Here is a 24,857-nt window from a genome sequence, read left to right on the forward strand (position 1 = left end):
ACTACCTGTGGGCCTATTTCATTTGAAGGACCGTGCTCTAGTGTGGACTGGGGCTAGATCACTTCACTACCTATAGGCCAATTTCATTTGAAGAACCATGCTCTAGTGTGGACTGGGGCTAGATCACTTCACTACCTGTGGGCCTATTTCATTTGAAGGACCATGCTCTAGTGTGAACTGGGGCTAGATCATTTCACTACCTGTAGGCCTATTTCGTTTGAAGGACCATGCTCTAGTGTGAACTGGGGCTAGATCACTTCACTACCTGTAGGCCTAATTCATTTGAAGGACCATGCTCTAATGTGAACTGGGACTAGATCTCTTCACTACCTGTAGGCCTACAGCACTGTACTTCCTTTGAAGGACTATGCTCTAGTGTGAACTGGGGCTACTGTACATCGGCAGATGTAAATCAACAAAACACCTTAATGTTGGAACAAAAGCTATTTAAACATTTAAATACTGTAATTTTACTTAATTTCATTATTAATATCTGATAAGTCCTATATATTATCATTGGTTTTATACTTTTATACAAATTTTAATATTGAGAAAATGTAAATATCTTTGTAATTCAGCTAAGGCTGCGATGATGATAGTGAAATAAATGAAATGAAAAACACTGATAATTATGAAATAAATGTATCATTTTCCCAATACTTTCACCAGTGGACCAGTCTTGCAACAGACAATTTTTGTTTACAAATTCGTAAATTCAAAAGTATGATTTTATTTTTATGTAATTTAATGTAAAAACAAATTCTGTAGTGGTAATGTAACCATGGAGAAATATCCATAATATCCATGATGTAACGAAATAACGTATTAACAACAAATGTATAAATAACGTGTACATCACTCAAATATAGTGCAACATATCATTATCATAATGTATGTTAGCATTGTTATTCCTTATTAGATTTAAGAGCATTAATATTCAAAGTTGTAATGCTTTACTGCCCCTTGGGATATCATAAAAGTGTGTATAGCATTAAGCCAGTTGAGTGAGCCTTAAACATGGCACGGTACCACATCATGCCGTACTACAAAACCATTTCAAATTTTGTAAATAAACTTAAAATTCAATTAAAAGAACAAAGGATATAAAATAATTGGTTAAATGGTTTGTTTTGATTGTTTTTTTTTTCACAATTAAACAATAAACTTTTAACTACAGTAGCCTTTTGTAACGATGACAAGGACAAGTTTCTACATAACAATTACTGTACTTGGGGTTCACACTCTTCTGTAAACAATCAAGTTAATTAAATTACTGTATGTAAATAGGTAAACTACGCATACCTGTATTGCAGTAATTTACTCTACAGTATTCAAACCAATGTGTAAACACACCTGTATAGTCCTTATTGTGCAATGTTGATACACTACTGAAATTTACATGTTTGTTTGAATGGGTCTGTTTCTGCTGCATAGCGCCGAATAAACCGATTATTTAAAAATGTAATTTTTATATTGTCTGCATTTCTGCTCATTTTTTGCTGCAAAATAACCATTTAAATCAGTGGATGGTCGTTGACAAAAATTGTTAGATTTACCAAAAAAACAGTTAATTAAAACGTTACTGCAGTGTACAGTATTTGACTCAAGGTCAGCAGCTGTCAATCAAATAACCATTATTTTGTGTTGCAGCTAAAGTTGCAATAACCGCCGCCTTTTAACCGGTTACCAAAAAATTGTCCTGTTTCTGCTCCCAAGAAAGTTAATTTATTCACACCACTTCTTACCGTTTATTTGTATGCAGTAGAAACAGGACCAATGTGAATTTGAAATTTTTTTATAAACATTTCTAATGAGGTGGTTGGTTTAACGAGATCAACCATAATTCACAATGTTTTTACACTAGTACTACTTGTAAGCTTCAATTGGAATAAATGCCATTCTTATGTAGTTTGACAAAAATGAACACAAATACAACAAATTACTTTTTTATTTGAAAATATTTAATTATTCATTGACATATCTGAAATTGAAGAAAAACCATTTGGTCTTTTTTAAATTTTAGTTTATTTTTTCCAACGTGCTTATCTCAAATCGTAACCAATAAATACAAGGTAAACAAATACATGTTATAAAATAGGCCTACACCACATGTACATGCAATAATTTGGAAATGTTTCAAAAGTTATTATATTGTTTCATAAAAAAACTTTCACCGGCTCCTATTTTTTTAGTCAACAACAAGACAATCCGCGACAAAAACACAATCAAGCAAAGCTAGGCCAGCTTAAATAGGGCAGTTTTTCTTCCTTGAATCAATGGGAACTGGTTGATGAAAGGTCTGGACATGGGTGGGATGAAGAGCATGTTGCACCATATTGACAGTGCCTAGCTAGGCCTAGTAGCTAGTTAGGAGACTTAGCCAGACGACCCACCCAGGCCTACATGGAACATGATTGACTAAATTAACATAATGCATCGTCGTACATTAACATTAAATGATACATATTAAAACAGGATTGATTATGGCTGTATTTACTCTCGTCCAACGTGCTTATAAAAAGATAGGTTCGTGTTTTGTAGTGTCACCTTAAATGACCCTACTTTTTTAGCCGCCACCAAGAGAGAGCCCAGCTGTACAACGACCTCGTTCTTGTGGCTTAGCTGCATAATCGACATGCTCAGTATAAACTGAACTGTGCGACCCATTATATTGTTTACTCACCTAATTCTGACATACTATCCATCCTGGAGTTTTAAAAATTCTTCTTGGATTCTTAATATTGACTTTAAGTGAGAAAATCGTCTAAAAACTAAGAAAATAACTGACGGAAACGGGAGGTTTCCACACAGAAATTTGTAGATATTTGTGATCGCATCACTCATGCATATGCATTTCGTGAATTTCTTCCCGTCATGCATCAGATCATTAAAGGTCAATGTCTGATTGGCCAATGCTTCCTAAACGTCACGTGTGACGTTATCAAACTCAACCTAAACGTACTTAGGCGTTGACTTTAATGGTCGTTTAACTGTGTATATTGTTTATCATTTCTGCCAATGTTGATAACAGTTATATATATTACGTACAATAGTACTTAACTTTGATAAATTATATGTAAGGATAACAAAAAGTGCCCTTTTATGGAATTACAGATACAATTCCCGTTAGATTGCATATATTGTTTAGTTTAAATCTAAAAATCTGCATTTTTAAAAATGTTATTGCAAGAACAGGCCTATAAACAATAATAACATTTCAACGTGTGATTACGTAATATTGGCTAATATTATTATTGTCATGTGACTGACAGCTCACCACCACCGAACATAAAAACATTTCCACGTGTTGGTTTACGAATAGAAAATAGTCGTTGCGCATTTTTATGCGCGTGTTTGTTGTAAACGCTTGCAAAAAGTACGCGTGGCGTGTGGATAGTTAAATTAATCTCTTGTTGTATGTATTGCCAAAAATACAATATGCCCAATACAATAATAAAAAGGTAATATTTTTCAAACAAACAAAAGGTACATACACCATGTGTATGAAAAAGAAGAAAATGGACATTCAAAAACGTTTTACCACAAACAACAGAGTACATTACAAAACAAAATAAGTTTTTACCTCAGATAAACAAAGATAATTTATATCCCTAGAAATCTTTGAATAGAGAGGGCGCTAACACCAACCAATATGATTATGACTAAATTAAACAGACGTTGTCCTTTTCCAGCAGGCCTACCTAAAACTTTCGTTGCAACTCATTTCGTGTCATAAAAAATGCCGTAAATTTACAGAATAGTATATTAAAACAGGTGCCAGCAATCTATCTAATGTTAACCCCAGATGAATGACATGCTCATATCAATCTGAAAATAACAAAACTGAAAAAAATAGCTCGCAGTATTAAAAGGTGAATGCCCCAGATAGTCTCAATGAAATCTGCAGATTTCTATATTTTTTTAAAGGATGTTCTGACATACTTTAAAATGTCTGTGATGTGCTTTAAATGCGTCGAAGAGGATAAGAGTGCATTGGTCCATAGTTTCTATAATCACGTATTTCTGTCAAATACAACCGGTTAGTTGACGTCGTGTGAAAGTAAGAGGCTATTCAACAGCGGAACATCACGCTACAGGCACCCTAACTTCATGTACATACATCACGAACCTACTTGAGATGACATAGGTTTATCTTTCAAATGATCATTACTGATGTTTGTCGACGACGAAACATTATGTTTCTGGCATGAATCAAACTGTGGATAATAATATTGAAATATAATTGACATGGAATCAAATAAGAAGATTAAGACTGTACTACAACTGTCTAATGCGAATGCAAAAGTGGTATGAAATCACTTAATGTATCTTCGATCATAATCGATAACACGTGCTGCATCATCATCCAAATGTTTTCCATAAAACCTCGGTTTAATTTTCTACACGAACCCGTTGACTTTTTTATGTTAGCATTCAAATCAACAATCTTGTTACAGAAGTGTCATTAGGCCCTATACAAAAATATTGAAGTGTAACTTAACATGGTAAACTTTTGTCTGTTACATTACATTTGTCTGGTATAATGTTATATTTGTAATAGTAGGACCAAAGGCCATCAAACAAACTTGCGGTGCGTGTCATTCCTGCTGCGTTGCGTTGCGCGCGACATCTCTGTTGCGTTGCGTCACGTCCTATTGGGAATTCCCACTTCAGGCCCATTTACACTAGGGCGATAACGACCGACGATAAATAGATAAACATACATTTTCTTGGATAAAACGAATTAATAATAAAATCGTTGTATTGTAACGATATTATTGCTCTTACTAATCATGGCGTCATTTGATTGGACGTGTGGAAATATTATTTTCATCAAAGGCAGCATAGATGATAATCCTATAGTTCTAGGATGAAAACTTTTTTAAATCCTTTTGTTAGGTATGAAAAATGCATATTTATCTTTTTATCGTGACAAGAAACCTCTTCTTGCAAGATCTTCTATTAATGGTATTTTTGTATTGTCTCATTATAAATTACCACTCTTTTTATTGTATTGCTTTACCATTGATAGAAATTAATAAATGTTGAATTGAATTGTCATCGCCCTAGTGTTAATGGGCCTTTACTCCTCGAACTTGCACTCAATGTGTTACGTCACGACCAGGTTGTTATAGCAAGTTTTGTTATAGCAAGTTTTGACAGATATCGTGTGATGTAAAATTGAATACACTGGTGGATAAGCAATTGAATTATTTACACGAGCCAATAAATTAATAAAGCGATTACTTAATCAGGAAATTGATTACAATCAGTCTATCAGATATTGCGACGAAAAATAATTAAATCGGCCTCGGGGTTGGTCGTCGTTCAGACAAGAACCAAGAAAACACACGTCATAAAGAAGTTAGTGACAATCTTCTAAATTGATAATATCATCAGTATAACAGTTTGCATGACCGGCCATTGAATACAATGTTGTGTACAAAACAGACGGTATCATTTTAGTATTGTGTATGAACAGTGGGCACGGGAAACTCCTTTGTGGTTAAACATGGTTCCCATTGGACGCGTACGCAACGCAACTACGTAAATAATCGCGCACAATTAATTTGACCAATCACAAGATAAGAAATCGACAAGATTATTCAAATCGTCGCTTGCGTTGGGTCCACGTCCTTTCGTCCTAGTAGGACCATGAATAGGGTGCAGACAGGCGGTGTTGGTCCTACATGTAGCCAAACATTTGTCAGAAGAAATGTATTTATTACTATTAATCGAAAAATAATGATAATCAGATATTGGTGGCTCTATATGAGTTCGATGCTAAATTTTTGATTCAATAAAAATGGATATGCCATCATAATATGTCACAAAAACTACCTAAAATAACCATTTATGGTTTGTAAAAAATACAATACTGTAATGATATAGTATTTTTTAATTCAATAAACTTTAACTTTCTGACCTCATTTATCTTATGGGATTCGAAAACTCCAGACGTCATTTTATTAGAAAGTAGGTCGAACCTAGTTTGTTATTTTATGACTTAGGCCTACTTACGTATGAGACCGTGAAATGCATTCAATCTCAACTCAGGTAAAGCTTTTCTTTCAAATGAATTTACGTGAATTAGTAATACTACGAAAACCACCGGCCAGTTCTTTGATAAGGTAGAGGGGACACTCACTCCATAAATTTGGGTTAAGTCAAATCAGTTTGGTTAAATAGGCCCATTTAAATAGATAACTATTTGATTTTATTACTTATTATTTTACCAATTGTTTAAGTAGCTTTGATTTTGGGCCTAAATTGTTCATTTATCTCCGACAACACCTAAATAATAATTGTAAATATTTCATATATTACTGTCTGAGTTGCCAATGTTATGAAGACGTGATTCCCACCCACATCAGCGCAAAGTAAGTAATTTGACCAATCACAGGCAACAATGCGGACATTCCTTCGCTTCTGATTGGTCAAATTGCCACGTCCACGTCATAGTGGGAATCAGATTTTAGATGTGTTTTTGTCCACGCGGCGATATAACCACCACAATATAATTGCTTTCCGGTTTAGTTAAAATCAGTTTACTATACCACATTGTGGCCCTGTATCCTATCATGGAGAAATAAGTTAGGATGATCCTATATAAGAACTTATAGTTTCGATATTCGATCAAAATAAGATAAGGATACATCGAAGGTAGGAAGACAACTATGGGTTTAATGATTTCAAAATTATCAAATATTTTTAATTATTTCAATCAGTGTGAAGATCCATTGCGAATTCTTGTGCTGGGTCTGGATGCCACAGGTAAGAGTTTGAATGACTGAACTAATTTTTCGCAATTTTATAAACAAAAACTACCACTATTTTAAAATGATTTATTCCTTCTTCTTAAAGCTCTGTCTACACCATCAAACTAGTTCTAATAGTAGCAATGAATATGCCACACAAAATAAAAAAATTAACAAATATACATTTCTAGTTCACGACTAAAGCCCTGTCTACAAACTAGCTAGTTTGACAAAAGTAAGTGTGCCCAAATAATATAAGGCTTATAGAATATTATTTAATTTCCTGTGTGTTATTTGTTATTATTATTTGTTATAAGTATATTAGCCAAAGACAACACTAAATAAGTATATTAGCCAAAGACAACACTAAAACACTCCTCCCGCCCTCTTTGGTAGAAGTCAGGTACGAAAAAAATAACAAGTTGATGGTGAACACTCTAGATGGCGCTCTCACATATTGATATTCCGAACAATTTGATAATTTTCCACATTTTACTATTTATCATTAATGATTTATTGTTTACTTCTGCTCTTCTTCGACGCAATTACGTTTCATTTAATATCACAATATACGTACAATTTCCATCCGGTAGGTTAAAATGAATTTCGGGTGGTAGATGGAATTTGGTATTTTTGTCTGATGATAAAGTCAGTCTCTACTTTCCCTGCATTATTGAAAACAGTAGAAGAGCGTCAGACTCACTGGATATATAATAGGCCTACTACTGTAGGTTCCTGGTTCAATCTCGGATAACTTTATTTATGTTCTGTATTATATTGTATATTGTATTGTGTGAAACAATAAACTTGAACTTGAAAAAAATCAGCATCTATAAATGAATACATGAATAAATTAACAAGATATATTCCTTACAAAAACACCACTCGACTTAATTTTAACGTAACAGTTTTAATTGTTCTTCATTATGATCCTTTTAAAAAAAATTGATATTCTATTTAATAATTCTTCAGATCATCTATACACACCCTTCGACAAAAACATTAACCATAGAGGAAGGATTGTTTTGACAATGATAAATTGACGAAAAAACAAAAAAAAACATTGTTTAATGAACATTGAACAATTGACTACTGTCTGCATAGTCTCATAGACTCTCTTCTTCCAGACGTACTTTGGGGTTTGCGCATGCCCAGTCTGAGTTCCAAATACCCAATTTCAGCCGTAGTAGATAAGCTTCCGCGTGATACAGTTTCATAATGCTTCCGTCCTCTTGAATATAACTTCCTAAAGGCGCATTGCGAAAAACTAAAAACACAATTTTAAAATGTTGATTTTGAAGAAAAAAGAAAAATCTATAAAAGTAGTATAAAAGTATTATAGTCCCACTTAGGCCTATAGGCCTACATGTCATCGGTGGAATAACGTCATTCACTGGAATCCTCCTTGCTGGTTTCCTTCCTACATCCTTGTAACCCACATACCACTTAAGTCACTGTGACATAGTTTGCAGCCATGCTTGTTACTGGGCTGATTTTAAAACAATTGTTTTTTTTGTCTCCTTAAATTAGGACCTAATTAATTTAAGAATAGTTTAAAGTTTCTTTTTAGTTTTTTATTTATATTGCAAAGAATGTTTTAAACTTTTAAAATGTTTATGTATTGTATTTATTGTAATATCCAATCGATATAAGATTGCAATAAAAGCAATTTTTAACGATCAAACAATTAATGGTTATGGTAATTTTTGTTTGATGTCGAGTCCAAACTTTTAAAAAAGTTTCTAATAATAGGCATATAACAAAGTATTAGGCCTTCCAATCTAGCAAAGGCCTTTTTAATTTGTCCGGCCCTTTATATAGTATATAGATGTATATGTATTTTTTTTAAATTACTTATATTTTTATGCATACGATTTATATAGTTTTACATATTTATTTTGGTTAAACTTCAATTTTAATGTATTTTGAAATTGCAATAAACTTTCCTCGTATCGTATCGTATAGTAAAGGCTTGTACAATTATTCTCGAATATATTAATCAACAAATACCTATTGAAATTTGCTGCTTATTTGTAAAATGTGATAAAATGTAAAAAAAACATTTAAATACCGTCGAAAAGTCAAGTGTGTAGGCTTAACAAAGGACAATTAACCACACACCGGATTTATTCCATCCGGAAGTAAACGGTTGTCTTATAACGTCTGCAAAGAGACCACGAACCCACAATGCAAATTTATAATACATGCCCTATATTATTGATAAAAGGGAGTAGGCTCTCCATATTTTATTGGAAATTTATTTGAATTTTTACAGCAGTTTCATGTATTTTTAATAAACCAGGAACTATGACAACTTCATGGGGTTCTGAACTATGGGTAGGTATAAAAATTAACATCATACTGTTCGTAATGGCGTTGTTTGATGTTGTAAAACACAGGCCTATCCCATTTGTTGGTATGTTGTCGGAGAAACTCAACGCCTAGCCGAGGTTAATTTGTACCGTTGTGATAGCCGGAACAAATCATTAGTGATGAGACATACGGCTTGGCTTGGCAAGATAAAAGTCAAATATTTATATTTACATTTTTTATTCATCAGTCTGGTAAATTTTGTAAAAGCCTGCTGTATGGGTGCATATTTTAGATAGGCCTACTACTCTAAGCTAGGAAGTTATTTTAGGCTAGGCCTAAACATAACATTCATTAACAACAACTAAGAAAAAGAAAATTTAATTTAAGAAAAGTTGTTATTAATTATTGGTTAGGTCTATATATATATAATGGAATGTAAACATTAAGTAAGTACAGTACAGGAATGAAACAAGCTTTAATTAATAACATTGAATAAGTACAATTATTATTAGTAAAATAAACATCCAATCAATTTTGGCAAGACTAAAACTATTTGCTTAGCCTAAGCATAGAGATATTATAGTGAACTATAATATCTCTATGGCCTAAGCTAAGTCTGTAACTATACTACTGCTGTAGATTAACGGTTAACAAAATGCAAATTGTAGGAAGACTGGGCTAGAGGATATTATAATTTGGTGAGACGGGGGTGTGCTGGTTGTCTATTGTTTTGTACAGTAGTAACATTAACTTCTTTATCGTGTAGGTGTTTCTACTCTGTATTGCCTTTTTGTTTTCCACTCATCCGCATCCGCATGCAGTAATACAAATATTTATACATTAAGTTGTAGGCCTGCCATATCACACTGAAAGTGAAACGCATTTAAAGTCATAAAAAGAAATAAAAATTTAAATACATTTTCAAATAAAACCCTATGAATCAATAAAAACATTTTCTAAACTAATATTTTGTACTAATTAGCAATGAAACTATAATAATTTATTTTTATCTCAGCAAAACAATTGAAGATTTTAAAATATATATTTATGCTGCTGTTATTTAATATTTATTTAAGCTTCAGATAGAAATAAAATAATATATTTGTTAATAATTAATGAATTTGCATTAAGGCTGAATATTAACTAAATTGTTATTTCTTAATAAAAGTTTAAAAATGTACTAAATGTGCTGTTCATAATTTTAATAAACACAGGAATATTCTTTCAAAAATATATATATATACAGCCTCCCTGATTAAAATATGACCATGCCCCAAATTTCCGTTTGAGGTCTGTGGTACTACTGTATATGCACCATTTATCATGACCATATGTAAGTGTACTGTACTGTTAATTATTAAAAACAAATTGTGCATTATAAAGTGTACACAATATTTCCTCTACTAATTACTGTACTAATATTAGAACATTATTGCATTATCCTGTGCCGTAGTCATTATTTCCTTGATTAAAATAGAGCATTATATTATTTTTCTTTTATTATGTACAAGATTTTAATAAAAAAAGATACAAATTAAAATAAAATATTTATTATGCTATTCAAATAGGATGTCATTTCCCATTGTACTTGTTTTAATGGTTCTACTTCTCTTCCTTATCCGACATACGGAAGTATACAGTAGATGACCTCTGTTGACCTTGATTAAAAAGTTACAGTACAGTAATACTATGTAATTTTCTTGTGTCCTCTTCTTTTTATTTTAAAATGTATTTCAAAGAATTGTCTTGAAGGTCATTGCCTTATTATGACTCATTCACAGACTTCAATGTACTGTATGAACTTATTCAAAGACTTGAATGTACTAGCTCATTCACAGACTTGAATACAGGCAATAATTCTAATGTTTCAAGTACAGTAATTTTCACCATTCAAGTTGTAACAATACACCTCTAGTCTTACTACATAAGAAAAAAACTACAGTACCTAGCCTCGTGATTGGTATGTGTATGTCCAAAAGGGTTGGTACCTGTAACATGTAACATACATACAGTAGTACTGTAATGGTTATCCCATTTGAGGCGATCAAATAATAATTTGCTTGTAATATCAATCATGTAGTCAAATTATTATCAAGGAAAGCTACAAATTTTGATAATTAGATAGACAGTTGGGTATAGTACAAGGAGATAACATTGACATTTAAACAGAGGCAGAGGCAGCAAACACATCTAGTACTGTAGCAGAGAGGCAATAAGGGGTACATTTCTAGGAACAGGGAGGCAACAAGGGATAAATTTCTTCTAGGAACAGAGAGGCAACAAAGGATACACTTTTACAGTTAGTAGCAGAGAGGCAATAAGTGGTACATTTCTAGGAACAGAGAGGCAATAAGGGATACACTTCTAGGAGCAAAGAGGCAACAAAGGAGATTCCTATATTTGTAACAGAAAACTTGAAAAGAGTGTACTGTATGTACACCTCTATAAATAGCACAGGGGCAGTAGGTTTATTTGAGTGAGTTCTAAGAAGGGGTTACTGTGTCATTTGTAATGCATTCATTTTTATTATTATTTATGGTATTATAAATAACTAATGTAGATTATTATAATATCTGTGCCTTAATGATTTAATACAAATGTCTACTGTACTTCGTTAAATATAAATATTCAGAACACCACATCTTCCTATTTGATAGTTACAGGTAACTACTGCATTCAGGGTATTGTACTTCAGTTTGAGGTACAAGTCTATTTACTTTTGATATTGTTAAGTAAACAAGACTAGAGTTTGACCTGCCATGTAGTAACAAGTATCATTGAGATATAATTGCTGTACTCAACTTTCCCTAAACATGAAAACTGGAGATTTTGGAAGACCTCTTAATGGTCAAGTTTTATAGTATAAACAAGTTTTTTATAGTTAGTTCTCTGTTTTTACTAATCTCACTACAGTACTGTATGCTCCATTCCTTGTGAGGTTCCTTAAGTTTTTCGTATCACTTTCTATTTTAGGATTTCTCATTCTTTATTTACTATTTGTAAGGTCTTGATTCAGTGTTTTTTCTTTCTTCCTCCGATTTTTGTAAAATATTCTCTGCCATAAAAAAAATTTAATGCCAAAATTTAATTTCTAAAATCTTGTCTAAGAAGGAACAAGAAAAAGGGTTAGAAACGTCCCAAATTTGTTTATACTACAATATTTTTCCAGGTAAAGTCTCTGATTTTTTGTCTGAATAAATAATTAATAAATTGCCCGGGCCATGGGTGCCTGGTTCATTGGGTGATGTAATTTGTTTTATATCTTTATCTCTGTTCAGTTACTTTATTAATTTATTGCACAGTAGTCATGAATAGGTAATCATACAATACGGATATTACATTGTAGGTAAAGTCCCTAATTCATGTTTTATGTGTCCTGGACCGGTTCGGTAGGATGTACCAACAAGAAGGAAATGTTTTAATGATCAAACTGATTATACGAATACCTAAAGCTCTGTCTGCACTATCAAACTTTATGTGACAAAATAATGTGATGTGCCCATATACACCTACACCAACTGTACTGTATGGACATAATGATGTCATATCACTACCATATTTGGGAATATCGCTACCATATTTGGACACATCACACTTTTTTTTGTTAAACTAGTTTGATAGTGTACAGTAGACATAGCTTTAGTACAAATATGTATTGGGTGACAGCCATCATTTTGTGGTCCAGATGCCATGGTGAACTCTAGCCTCACCTCTGGTTACAGTCATTAATGTTAGTACTGTGTTTTTCTACTTCTCCAGGAGGATTTAATTTTAAGCATTGATTCTTTAGCATTTCGTTTTATGATTTATTTATTTCACCATACAGTAATGTACAGTATGTAACTGTAGTGGAGCTATACAGTAGCTTGGTGGTTAAAAGTGCTTGCCTTTCAATCAAAGGTCCCGGGCTCAATTTTGACCTACAGTATTGCTACTGTAGACTCCACTCCACTCCCTAAGCCTCAAATGAGACTTAGTTTACTGTATACAGTAAGCATGATAAATTAAAATAGTTTATCTATCTTGTTATTGTCGAGTTACTCGCTGTTGGATGCGTATGAAAAAATCACAGCCATGTTTGTCAGAATAGAAGAGGTGTTATTTATGAATTCAACATCTGTCTCTTTGAGTCTACCATAATAGTGATTGGGAATTAGAATTCCAAAGATCCATTGACTCGAGCTAATAATGTAGCTTACTTACTTTATACTTGGTCAATGGTTGATGAAAAAATACAAAAGATGTTTATAGTTGATTTGAAATTCATGATGAGGAAAGTGTAGCAGAAATAATGACTAAATGACACCAATATTTCATCATTATATCAGTGACATTTTAATAAAATGTATTATTTGTATGTTGGCAGGAACCAATTATGTACTGTACATTATTTTGGGCCAGGGAGTGATTACAGTAAGGTCTTACCCAAATCGTGCATAGTTACATAGAACTGTTCCTGAAGAACGAACGTCTTGGAACAAACCTTAAAAACTGGTCAAAGCTTTAAAATTTAAATTCACAGGATAAACTAAATTGCTCCTTATAAATTACTTTACATGTATATACTTATTAAACTTGGCTAATTAAGTATTATTAATACTGTATTAATGTACTGTATGCAAGATGCTCTACTGATACATTAAAAAGTTTAAATTAAAGCGAAAAAAAAAAAATGACTGCTTATTATTAGATCTACGTGGTGTGGCTAGAGTTTCAATGAGATGATTTATTGATAAATAATTAAAATTTATAATTAGATCCTCAAAGTATTTAGCTGTGACTCATCATCAGATTAGGAATATCATTGATTTAACACAGACACTCTGGGGTTACCACAATAATAAACTAAAGCAAATGCCTCAGTTTATTGTTGCTAATTGAATTCTGTATATTTTACTACAGTAACTTGCCTCATTATTTAATTATTACCTTTACAGTATGTTGTACTAAGCTTAAAGCTTTTAAAAACTTTTGTTTCAATTTAAAGATGAAAGCATCACCATTTAGATATGTTTGATTGTAATTTGTACAAAGTATCATTTTGCATGGAACTAACTTAAATTTGGATGTGGACTTATAGCCCAGGGTGGGCTTATTATTGTACTGTATTGTGCTGTATAATTATAAGTGTTGTTTAGACCGAATATCCAGTTTCTTTAAAATGTTGTAATAGACTTTAATAGCCCAGGGTGGGCTTATTACTGAGTCATTATTGTATTGTTGTTTACACAGAATATGCATTTTCTTTACAATTTTGGGATAGACTTTATAACACAGTCAGGTTAAGCTTATTACTGATTTTTTTATTTGGGGATAGACTTTACAACGAATATCAGATAATTAAAACTGATCTAAATAAATACTTTATATATAACGATTGTGTGGATCCATCATCAATTATCGACAGAGGTAGCTTCAATTAAGCATTAACTATCATAGTTAATGAGTGTGAATTTTATGATGAAGTTAATAGACCGTAGGATATGACCTTTGACCCAAACAAATAATTCTATAAATTGCTTGATTTTATGGTTTAAAGAATATTGATGGTACTGTACATTACCATCTGCTTTTGTATTTTACAGTTCTGTGATACAGTATCACACATGTTTCACATTGATGCTTGTATCATAGACCCTAACCTTTAAATGCACCACATACACATTGCAGGCACCACATACACATTGCAGACGCCACATACACATGAAATGCTGTGCCTTGTAGGAGATACTACTTTACACAAACAGTCATACTGTATGTGGTGATACAGCACTGATAATTGAGTAGCTTTCTGAAGTACATTCCTTCACTCGCCAATAAATCCAATTGCAATTTCTTATGGTTGTACAGTACATGATATTTTCTCTCTTTTCAGGATCAATTTGAACCCATAAAGAAACATACAGATAAAGGCATTGAGTTCTTGCAGAAGTTTTGTAATTTTTCACGAGAAAGACAAACCATAGAAAATGAATATGCTGGAAAAATTAAGTAAGAAATATATTGATTATATTAATACACATAATGTTTATACAGTATATTATTATTGATTTGTATGTTCATCAAGATTGTCATTTTCTATCCATAACAAGAACGACTGTTAATTTTCAGCCCTGTCTTAAAATGAAGTACAATACCATTAGTCATATATTTAATTTTACTTGTTTAATTATTTCAGACAACTAGTCAAAAAATATCAGCCTTCTAAAAAAGATGAAGAAGCATACAATAGGTAAGTATGCAAACTTAAAAGGTTGGTATTAGGAAGCTTTGGATCTAGCAACGACCTATAGTAAACAAGTGAGGTCGTCATGTTGATTAATTATGCGCATACAGATAAGTTGGGATCACTTTCTTTCTTGACAAAACGACCGACACATCACTGTTTAGGTCATAGTTTGTCGCAAATTCAATTCAATTCAATTTCTTTTTATTTCGGAAATATCCATATTAATAAACTTATAAACAGAAAAAGAAAAATCATAAACTCTAAACTTAAATCAAAAGCGCCCTATAATTTAAAGGCTGATGGTGAGCTGGTGAACAACAAGGCCGTATGTTAGACTTAAGTAAAGCCTGTTTCCCACTACTGTTTGCAAATCAACCGTTGGCTTATATGCATGCGTATGTAATGTTTCCATCTTCTAAATCTTTCTCTGCCACAAATTCTAGTTCCTTGAGTTTTTCGCTTCCGTGAAATTAGTAGTTCAAATTGTTTCTATGTTTTGCGTAGCGAAAAATTACGCAACCAATCAGAGCTCAGGAAATATGCATTCATGAGTACTCATGTGGTTCGAAAAGCTCAGCAGACAACATAATGGAAATGAAAATTGTAGCTATCGCTCTTGTAGTGGAAAGTGTAGCACGATTTCTTTCATTGCGAAACATTGAATTCATGCAAACAAATTCACTTAGTGGAAAATTCGGCTTTATCTAAACTAAACATTTTTGCAGTTAATCTGAAATAAACTATAGCTTGTATTATGATCCAGTAAGCCTAAGCATGACTATTCATTGATAAGTAAATCATATCTTCTATCCAGGCACAAGAAAATCATACAAAGGAAGGATGACATATTTTAGTGCTCATTCTTTTGTAATTATTGCTCTACTTCCTTGTCAATTATTGAACTATATATAATTCAGATTGTCAAATTGAAGACCCCTCCAATTAAAAACTTCATTTTCACTTTTCAATTAAATGAAACACAGTAATAGCTAACTCTATATTTCAAACAGTATTTTATGAATATTCTTTGTAAACTTTGACCTTATAATTTGACCTTCGACCATTGATTGCAGAAATGGATATAACATTTTGATACGGGTATGAATATGTCAAATAATTGAATTGAACCCATCCTAAAGCTCTAAAACTAGTTTGACAAGAAAAGTATGATGTGCCTAAATATGGTAGTGATATGACATCATCATGTCCATTTATGGGCACATCACATTTTTTTGTCACATAAAGTTTGATAGTGTACAGTAGACAGAGCTTTAGGCTAAGACTGTACCTTTAGTGATTTTGATTGGAGATCACTATCACACCCGTCACAGATAATAATAATTTTTGTTTTGTTTAGATTCACGTGCACCAAAGCCTTCGTTGGTTTACTTAAAGAACTAAACAGCGTGGCGTTACAACATGAAACGATATCAGAGAATATAGTAACAACGGTCACAAAAGAGGCATTGATGTTAGGGAGTGAACTAAAAGTAGAAAGAAAGGGTATAATAAAAGAAGGAGAAAAGGAGGAGAAGAGGCTACAAGACTCAATAGATACACTCAACAGGGTATGTTTAAATATCTAGTTAAATAGGAACTTTACGAAAAAACGACGGGAAAATACAGGACGGTGCTCATGAATAATTTATACAAGAGCTTTAACAAAGTGGGCGAAGCTTAGCGTGAAATTCCGTCGTCTTAACTTTTTTTAAGACGATAAAGTTGCCATTTTTCTGTTTACGGAGAACAACTAGAAATAATATACATGTAACCTTAAATATACAGTTCAAATTATACACTTAAACGTAGAAATTTCAAAACCCTAAATAATATTTGAACTTCAAATTTAATCGTTTAATGAAATAACATTTTTATTGGGTTAAAATGGCTGTGTTAAAAGCAATACATTCTGCGCACCGTTTGAATGCAAGGCTCCGTTTAACTAATAAAACGGCTATGTTGACTGTATATGATTTACGCTCTAGCGAACACAGGATATTCGTCGTCCTCCCCTAACTGTCGTGTCATGTTTTGTAAAGTCCCTAATATCAGAATAGGATCACAAAGCACCTTGTACACCTTTAAATTAGATTCTGAAGCCTACAATTCAGACAACTTGATACTGTATCTGTAATTCTTAGAATCTACCATAACTCAAAATCAAGTATATTGATTATACACTTCTTAGAAGTGGTTACAAGATGCTGATGAAATTCACACATTTTTTTCATTATGGCAACAATAACTAAACTGAATGGTAGTACACTATTTCAACTTCATGTGCAAAGGTTTAAAATACAACAACATTCCAAGGATTGAAATATGCCATCGTAATAGGCTTAAATATTGCGATATTAATTATCTTCATATAATTAATAATCTTCATCAGAAATAAAATATGAATAAATTTTATTAATAAATTAATTTTAATTATGTACAGTATGCTTGTTGTACGAAACTTACGATTCAGTCTAAATAAATACAGTACTGTAGGTTCATTCATTCGTGCATTCATTCAATCGTTTTTTTCGGATTCGCTGGTCCATACAAAGTAGAATTAGAAATAAATTTACAAAAAAATTAACTGTACTGACCAATTACTACAAGACAAGACATCTCAGGATCAGCATCTTTGACTTATATAACACATGTCTATAATCATTGATACTAAAACATTTTTACTTGAATTAAGTCTACACATCAGGCCAAATATCAATTTTTTTTTAAATTCATAAATGTAGACATATAAAAAAATACCCACAATCTAGGATAGATAGATAGTGGTACTGTGTAAAGTACTTAATCAATTTCTAGTGTTTGATTTGCGTGGATGAAAGATTTGCTAGTTTAGATAATGATGAATCTGGAGACAAGAGATTACATTAGATGATGGTATTATGCTTTCTAATCAATATTATAGATGTTAAGTTGACAAGACATGCATGAAAGAACTGGCTCCAGTATAAGCTACGCCATGTAACTAATACAGTCAACTCTTCCAATACTGGACACCTTTGGGTCGGCAAAATATGTCTGGTTTTCCAGAAATTCTGGTATTCGGAATGTGTTTTTAATGGTAAAAAGAAATTTGTGACTATTTGGTCGTCAAGAAAAGTTTGCTATTAGGAGAGTTTCTAGTTTTCAGAGAGGTTGGAAGAGATGACTGTACAGTACATCATCGTGTTTACTTACTTTACTAGGGTGGCCCTATGTGAGGCCTATACATATCCTGTGGTTAGGTTATACCTACATAAGTAGTACCATAGGGCTGTCTTAGTAGTATGGTAACTTTAAACCATAGTGTGTCTTTACAGTATACCATAAGGTAGCTTTACATAGTACCTGTTTATGGATTTATACCATTATGGTATTTAATAATTTTTGGAAATTTAAAAATGACTGAGTTATTAAACTGTTAATGTTGAGCATTTACTTCCTGGTCTGCCTTGCATCATAATATAATTTGATTGATGGTTATAATAGTCTCAAATCAGTAGTTTTGTTTTGTATATTTAGATAGAAAGATTGATATCACTTTTATACTGTCTATCGATATCAAGGAAATTACATTGCAAAAGGATTTTTAAATCACCTACCCAAATGTTCTTTCTAGGTATATGAGTAATCAGGTTTATCAAAAACTATTTAATGATGACGAAAATGAATTTGTCCAAAATTATGGAATGGGATTGATACTACAAGATACTTGTTTGAAATCAACACTGAAAACAGTCAATCTATTAATTATTGTTGTTCACAGGGATTAAAACTAATAAACTTTTTTCTCAAATAGTTTTAATATAATTTGTTACTGGGTATATACTGAAAGAGTACAGTATTCAATTATTTTACAAAAGAGTGCAATTACATACTTTTTTGACTGCGTGATTTAAAATTTACTGAATCATACAATTATGGTTCATGTTGATTTATAAACCTGTATGGATATTTTCAATACACTAATAATGATTTTCGTTATGTTGTTTTCAGGTGAAGAAACATTATGAGCAAGCACACAAAGCATTCGAGCAGGCCAAGGCAGCATTTAATCGGGCTGATAATGACCCGAATCAAACAAAAGCTGCCGTAGAAAGGGTAAGTCATGTACTGCAATCCCGTAGCCAGGATTTTTGCAGACTGAAGAAATGATAGATTTAGTCCTAGCCTAGTAAATGTAAAGATGCTGGCTAGGATTGGCCAAAAAATCATGAGTTACAGTAGGCGATTTACTTGCACTTTCGCTGCTGGTCTTTGAAAAGGGCTACGGGTTTGTCTTCACAATCTGCAAAGGGGTAGAGGAAGAAATTTAAAACTGGAAATCTTGTCGACTGTTAAAAATTCATGTCAAAAGATTATCAATCTATTATCACTGTATTACTTTCAGTTAAAAAGCATTATGAATACAAAAAATCAGCTGAGAGAAGACAGTAAGAATGACTACATACTACAGTTACAGAAAACAAATACAGCACAGAAGGAACATTATTTTACAAACATGCCAGCTGTTTTCCAGGTTTGTTTTGTTTTATTTTCTACCATTTGTAGTATTCTACCAATTCCATAGCTGCAAGTTAAAAATCCTGCGAGATCCTGTAAGTTTTTTTGTGCTGTGAATTGACGAATCACAAGCAACCGTTCAGATGATTACGGAGTAACCGTCACATGGGTCAAAGTTTTATTTTAAACTGTAGTTATTCCTTTCCTTATCAAACTGTATATTTTTGTATTTATATGGCTAATAGAGAAATAAAATGAATGATCCACTATGACATGATTGGTCAATCACTTGTGGCACCCATACGTAGGTTAAAAATTGTTGATATGGACACGCTTCTGTGTTTATTCTGATTGTCCGGATGTATCTGAAGCTGAGGCTGAGATATGAAATAGCACACCTCCTGTGTTTTGCCAAGTAATTCACTTAGTTTCTCAATGCCTGATTTATTTATAATAATCTCTACACTACAAACTCTTTAAGAAAAATAATAATAATAATTTCTACACAGAAAATGCAAGACATGGATGAAAAAAGAACCAGATCGCTGGGTGAGTTCTACAAGAAGTTTTCAATATCACAAAATGACGTGAATCCTATTTTAGTCAAGTGTCTAGAAGCTATGGTTCAAGAAGCAGAACAGATCAAACCAAGTACAGTAAGTTGCATTTGCCATTTCAATTCAATAAAACTATATTATCCAAAACTCTGGTGAAATTCATTTGGTTGTGGTATACAAAGATTTAAAAAAAACATTCAAAAAGTACACAAAAAGGCAAGCACAAGCATAACAACCATAATAAAAATCTAAAGTCTATTTAGTGCCTAGCTTACCTGGATAAACCAACAATAGTCCTTTCTCTTCGCAGAGCGAGATATTACTCGAAAAGTATAAATTTTCATTGAACACCCCTCTAAAATATGTTAAAATCAGGTTCATATTGCACAGCATTACCTTCTTAGAGTACCATTTCAATTTATGCCAATACGTGTGCATATTTCCAATGCCTTTTTTGCGGTGAAAATTATACTCAACCAATAAATACTCATGTTCATAACATTCATTTATGTTTTTTGTAGGATTCCGTCATGGTAACAGACAAATATAAATCCGGTTATGTTCCGCCGGGAGATATACCATTTGAAGATCTGGATGTAGAGGCTGGACATCACCCTAAGCCAGTTGATACAGACTCAATCTCATCTGAATTAGAGATTCCAGTCACACCTAGCAATGGTAGTAGTGGTGGTACTATATCTGGTAAAGCTAAGAAAAATAAACGAAAAATTGGTTTATTCAGTAAAAAGGTATGTACTTGTTTTTTTTTTCGTTGCATCTTAAAAGTCATGTTTATAGTACTATCACTTGTGATATGTTTTACTGTGTTAAACTAAGTATAAGCACAGTCATACGGCTGGTATTGTTTTGAAGGTTAGTCTGGTTGATTGAGCTTGACTTGGGTATAGAGCCTCTGTACCAAATTGAGTATTGCATTGCAATAGTAAATAAATCACAGATAATACCAAAATAAATAATTGGACTTATACTTATACTCATCAGTGTTCCTAAACCACATCATTTATGAAAAAGTGCACAATGCATTGGCCCAGAGCTGATTATAAAAAAAGATGCTATCACAACTTGATGATTGAGGAAATATTTTTTATGTCAATGTTTAAGTTGTAACTAGCATCTTTATTTATACTATCATAAATATTATGTAAATATTTGTTGTGTGGAATGTTTTGGTAAGTGTTATTGATTAAATAGATTGTCTTCCTGGTATTTGTAATACTCGTGAATATTTATAACTGGTCATGAATATTCATAAATAAATATTTCACAAGTTATATTCCTGTTCCATATTTTATTATTTTCTTTTGTTTACCTGTTATTACTATATCAATCACTCCCTTTTATACTGTTAAATCCTTGTGAATATTTCTTATACTAGTTAAGAAAATGAACAAAGTATTAGCACCTACTTTGTATACCATGTGACGTGACATGACTTGATAGGAAATTAAAAGCATGAGATTTTAATTTTCAAATTATAGTGGTTTCCAAAGTACGGACATACCAAGAATATAAACCCCAAATGGGTAATAGCATTTGGCAGAACAGTGATTTGGTTGGTGGCTTAACAAATTTATTAGTTTATTGTCCTCACATGTACATGTTCTATACTGTGTATATGTGAAACACGACAGCTGGCCTTACTGTCTGTTAGTGCCAAACTTTGCTATACTTGTTTAAAGTCACATAAATAAATTACACTACATAATTACCTAAAGTCTATATTAAACAATGCAAACGATTTCACACCAGTGAACTGAATACTATTTCCAATTTCTAACTTTTTAACATTTATGGCAATATAAATATAAATACCAATTGATTTGCTTCAAGTATATTAGAGTAAATTTTGTTAGAATATGCTTAAATAGTCATTAGAAATTTTAAAATTATTTCTGTTAATATTTCTGATTGTCTATAATAACCTTTCTAAAATGAATTACTTTGTAGAAATATTATATTTTTATAACTTCCCAAATGTTCTAACAAAAAATCGCATATGTATTTTTGCATGAAAAATCAATCTCTTTTCATAATATTATTGTTCAAAACAACTTTTATTATCTTATATATACTGCTATTTATAAAATTAATAATTGTAATATATACTGTTTGGCTTAATCTACTCGCACCACGTAATATAAAGATTGCATTCAGGTATTATGGTGCCGTGTTCAGGGTTATTTACCCGGGTAAGTTGTCTTCATGGACCAATCACTAACTTGGTAGGTCACCAACATACCCGGGTAAATGAAATTGCAACTGCATTGCACTCCAGGCACCCTCAAAATATTTTAAATAATGCTTAAGCTCTGTCTACACTATCAAACTTTATGTAACAAAAAAATGTGGTGATGTCTACCATACTGCATATTTGGGAATATCACTACCATATTTGGGCACATCACATGTACCATCTAGTTTGATAGTGTAGAAAGAGCTTTAAATCAGTGGTTATATAACCAAATATATTATTTTAATATTGACCATCATTAATCAAACTATATAGTATGTATATTATTATTTAATGTTTTGTTTTATTCACAACCTTCATTTCAGCTTTTTAGCAATAAATATATTTATTTTATTCGCACCTACAGGTCTCCCTCCAATTAATGCCCCGTCCAATTTGAGAGTCTCTAAACTAAACCAGAAACTCTTATATATATGTAATCTCCAAATCCAAGGCTTTGGGGAAGATCTCCGATTAATGACCACTCCCCTTCCCTACCGTAGTTCAAGACTTTCTGAACAATTCAGACACTCAACTGACAACATTGTTTACTTTCACATGGAGAATAAACATAGCTTAGATTTTAATTGGTAACAAAAGAAGACAAAAATTGGCAAAATTATCACTTCATGTCGTTAGAAAAAATGTAAATGTTGGAGGGAAACCTGTTGTACATGTTTTTAACATTCCATTGCCTTTTCTTTCTGTGTGTCACTACATCATACAGGATACAGATAGTCCCGATCGCAAAAATAGAATTCTACAGAAATCTTCATTTAGGAGAAAGGTATTGTGTGCTACTACTAAGCCTGTTTGTGTTTTCTTGTTATTGTTTATTTTGTCAATGTCAGAGGTTGTATTGTTAGCAGCTGGTTGTCATGACACTTGTTTGTTTGCATTTTGCACATGTACAGTAGGTGTCACATTTTCCCCCACGACACACATACCATACCCACACAAAAAAGTACCAATAACTTGTTTGAAAATAAGCTAACATTAATTAGAAACAATTACTTCTTTAAAGTTGCGTCCAGTTAAAATGTATCTATTATTAATATTTTAATAAATAGTTTACATGCATGAATCGGGTTAAATTAAAAAAGCAAATTTTCTAAAATTACAATCTGAGAGATTGATTGATTATGAGATCATGATTTCGAATCCAACGCTCGTCAACATTGCTTGCTTAGGTAAGACATTTACTTACGTTTGCCTCTCTCCACCCAGGTGTACAAATGTGTACCTGGTAAGGTCAAGACACAATTACACTGCAACAAATTTCCATACATATTTGATCAAAAAATGACCAAAGATAATAATGTGAAGCATTTAGAAACTTTGAGCATGAAGCGAATGTTATTAAATAACTTGGTGCTTTGTGTGTGTATGGTATCCACTCACAACTACACTTTATTGACAGATAAATTTCATTGAATTTTTCCCACTTAACTTACTTACTTTCCCTCGTCTAAACCCTCATTGCCACTAGCATGAAATCCCTCCAGATCTTATCATAGGGATGGAATTTAATTAAGTCAATTGCTTTCAATGTATTGTTCTCAATTCAAAGTATGCTAACTTAGATTGTTCATCAACGATGTAAGAACCTTAAAAACTATTAGTAAAAACAACACGTTTTTTACAACTAAAATTATAAATTTAAATTATTGTGGTACCCGTTTGCTGTGTATAGAATTTGGCACTAACAAGTTTCTAAATTTTGCATATTTAGAAATAAAAATTTGAAAGTGCAACAATTTCAATAAAAAAAAAATACTACATCTATTAATTTAAAAAAACAAATAAAATAAAAAATTAAAATTCTTGTGGTACCCCATTTTGCTGTGTATAAAATTTGGCACTAACAAGTTTCCATATGGTGCATACTTGCTTAGTTGAATTATTTCAGAGAGCAGTACATTTTGCATGCATTATTGGCAAGGGTTTAGTTGAATACTTCTAATTGTCTTCCTTTAATTTAATATTGTTTACAGCAAGAGATTTGCATGGGTATTCTTCTTGGCTCTTTGGAACTCTAGACATGCACTCTGTATGGAAGCTAACTACTACTATATTTATATTTGAGAATACTTTATATTCTCACTGTAAAATGAGGTTTTGTTAAAAGAAATTATGGAATTACTATAATCACATACAGTAGTATGGAGCTGTATCTTGGTGGTTAACATGCTTGCCTTCCAATCCACAAGGTCCATGGTTCAATCCTGACCTAGTCACAGGGTTGTAACTCA

The 24,857-nt window shown here is 32.2% G+C and overlaps 2 protein-coding genes across 8 annotated transcripts in view; one reads left to right on the forward strand and one right to left on the reverse strand.

Annotated features, from left to right (window-relative positions):
- Positions 1-2,825, reverse strand: part of LOC144838689 (retinoic acid receptor RXR-alpha-B-like) — a 99,496-nt gene extending 96,671 nt beyond the window's left edge. For all 3 annotated transcript variants that reach the window (XR_013611692.1, XM_078694134.1, XM_078694132.1), the window contains exon 1: positions 2,684-2,825. Coding sequence is in view for 2 of the 3 variants with exons in the window: in XM_078694134.1 (XP_078550260.1) it covers positions 2,684-2,705 (22 nt within the window). In the remaining variant the exon portion in view is untranslated. The remainder of the gene's footprint in view (positions 1-2,683) is intronic.
- A 6,144-nt stretch (positions 2,826-8,969) lies between these two features.
- The window catches only part of LOC144838566 (formin-binding protein 1-like), a 33,887-nt gene continuing 17,999 nt past the window's right edge, over positions 8,970-24,857 (forward strand). For 3 of the 5 annotated variants that reach the window (XM_078693978.1, XM_078693981.1, XM_078693980.1), the window contains exons 1-9: positions 8,970-9,095; positions 14,947-15,062; positions 15,250-15,303; positions 16,658-16,868; positions 19,291-19,395; positions 19,685-19,813; positions 20,307-20,453; positions 20,876-21,103; positions 23,333-23,392. In XM_078693978.1, the coding sequence (XP_078550104.1) occupies positions 9,066-9,095; positions 14,947-15,062; positions 15,250-15,303; positions 16,658-16,868; positions 19,291-19,395; positions 19,685-19,813; positions 20,307-20,453; positions 20,876-21,103; positions 23,333-23,392 (1,080 nt within the window). In that variant the 5' untranslated portion in view covers positions 8,970-9,065. Of the gene's footprint in view, positions 9,096-14,946; positions 15,063-15,249; positions 15,304-16,657; positions 16,869-19,290; positions 19,396-19,684; positions 19,814-20,306; positions 20,454-20,875; positions 21,104-23,332; positions 23,406-24,857 lie in introns of all 5 variants that reach the window. The other 2 variants (XM_078693979.1, XM_078693982.1) reach the window with 2 other exon arrangements.

This window comes from Antedon bifida, chromosome 3 (genome assembly GCF_963402885.1).
Source record: "Antedon bifida chromosome 3, ecAntBifi1.1, whole genome shotgun sequence".
NCBI lineage: Eukaryota > Metazoa > Echinodermata > Crinoidea > Comatulida > Antedonidae > Antedon > Antedon bifida.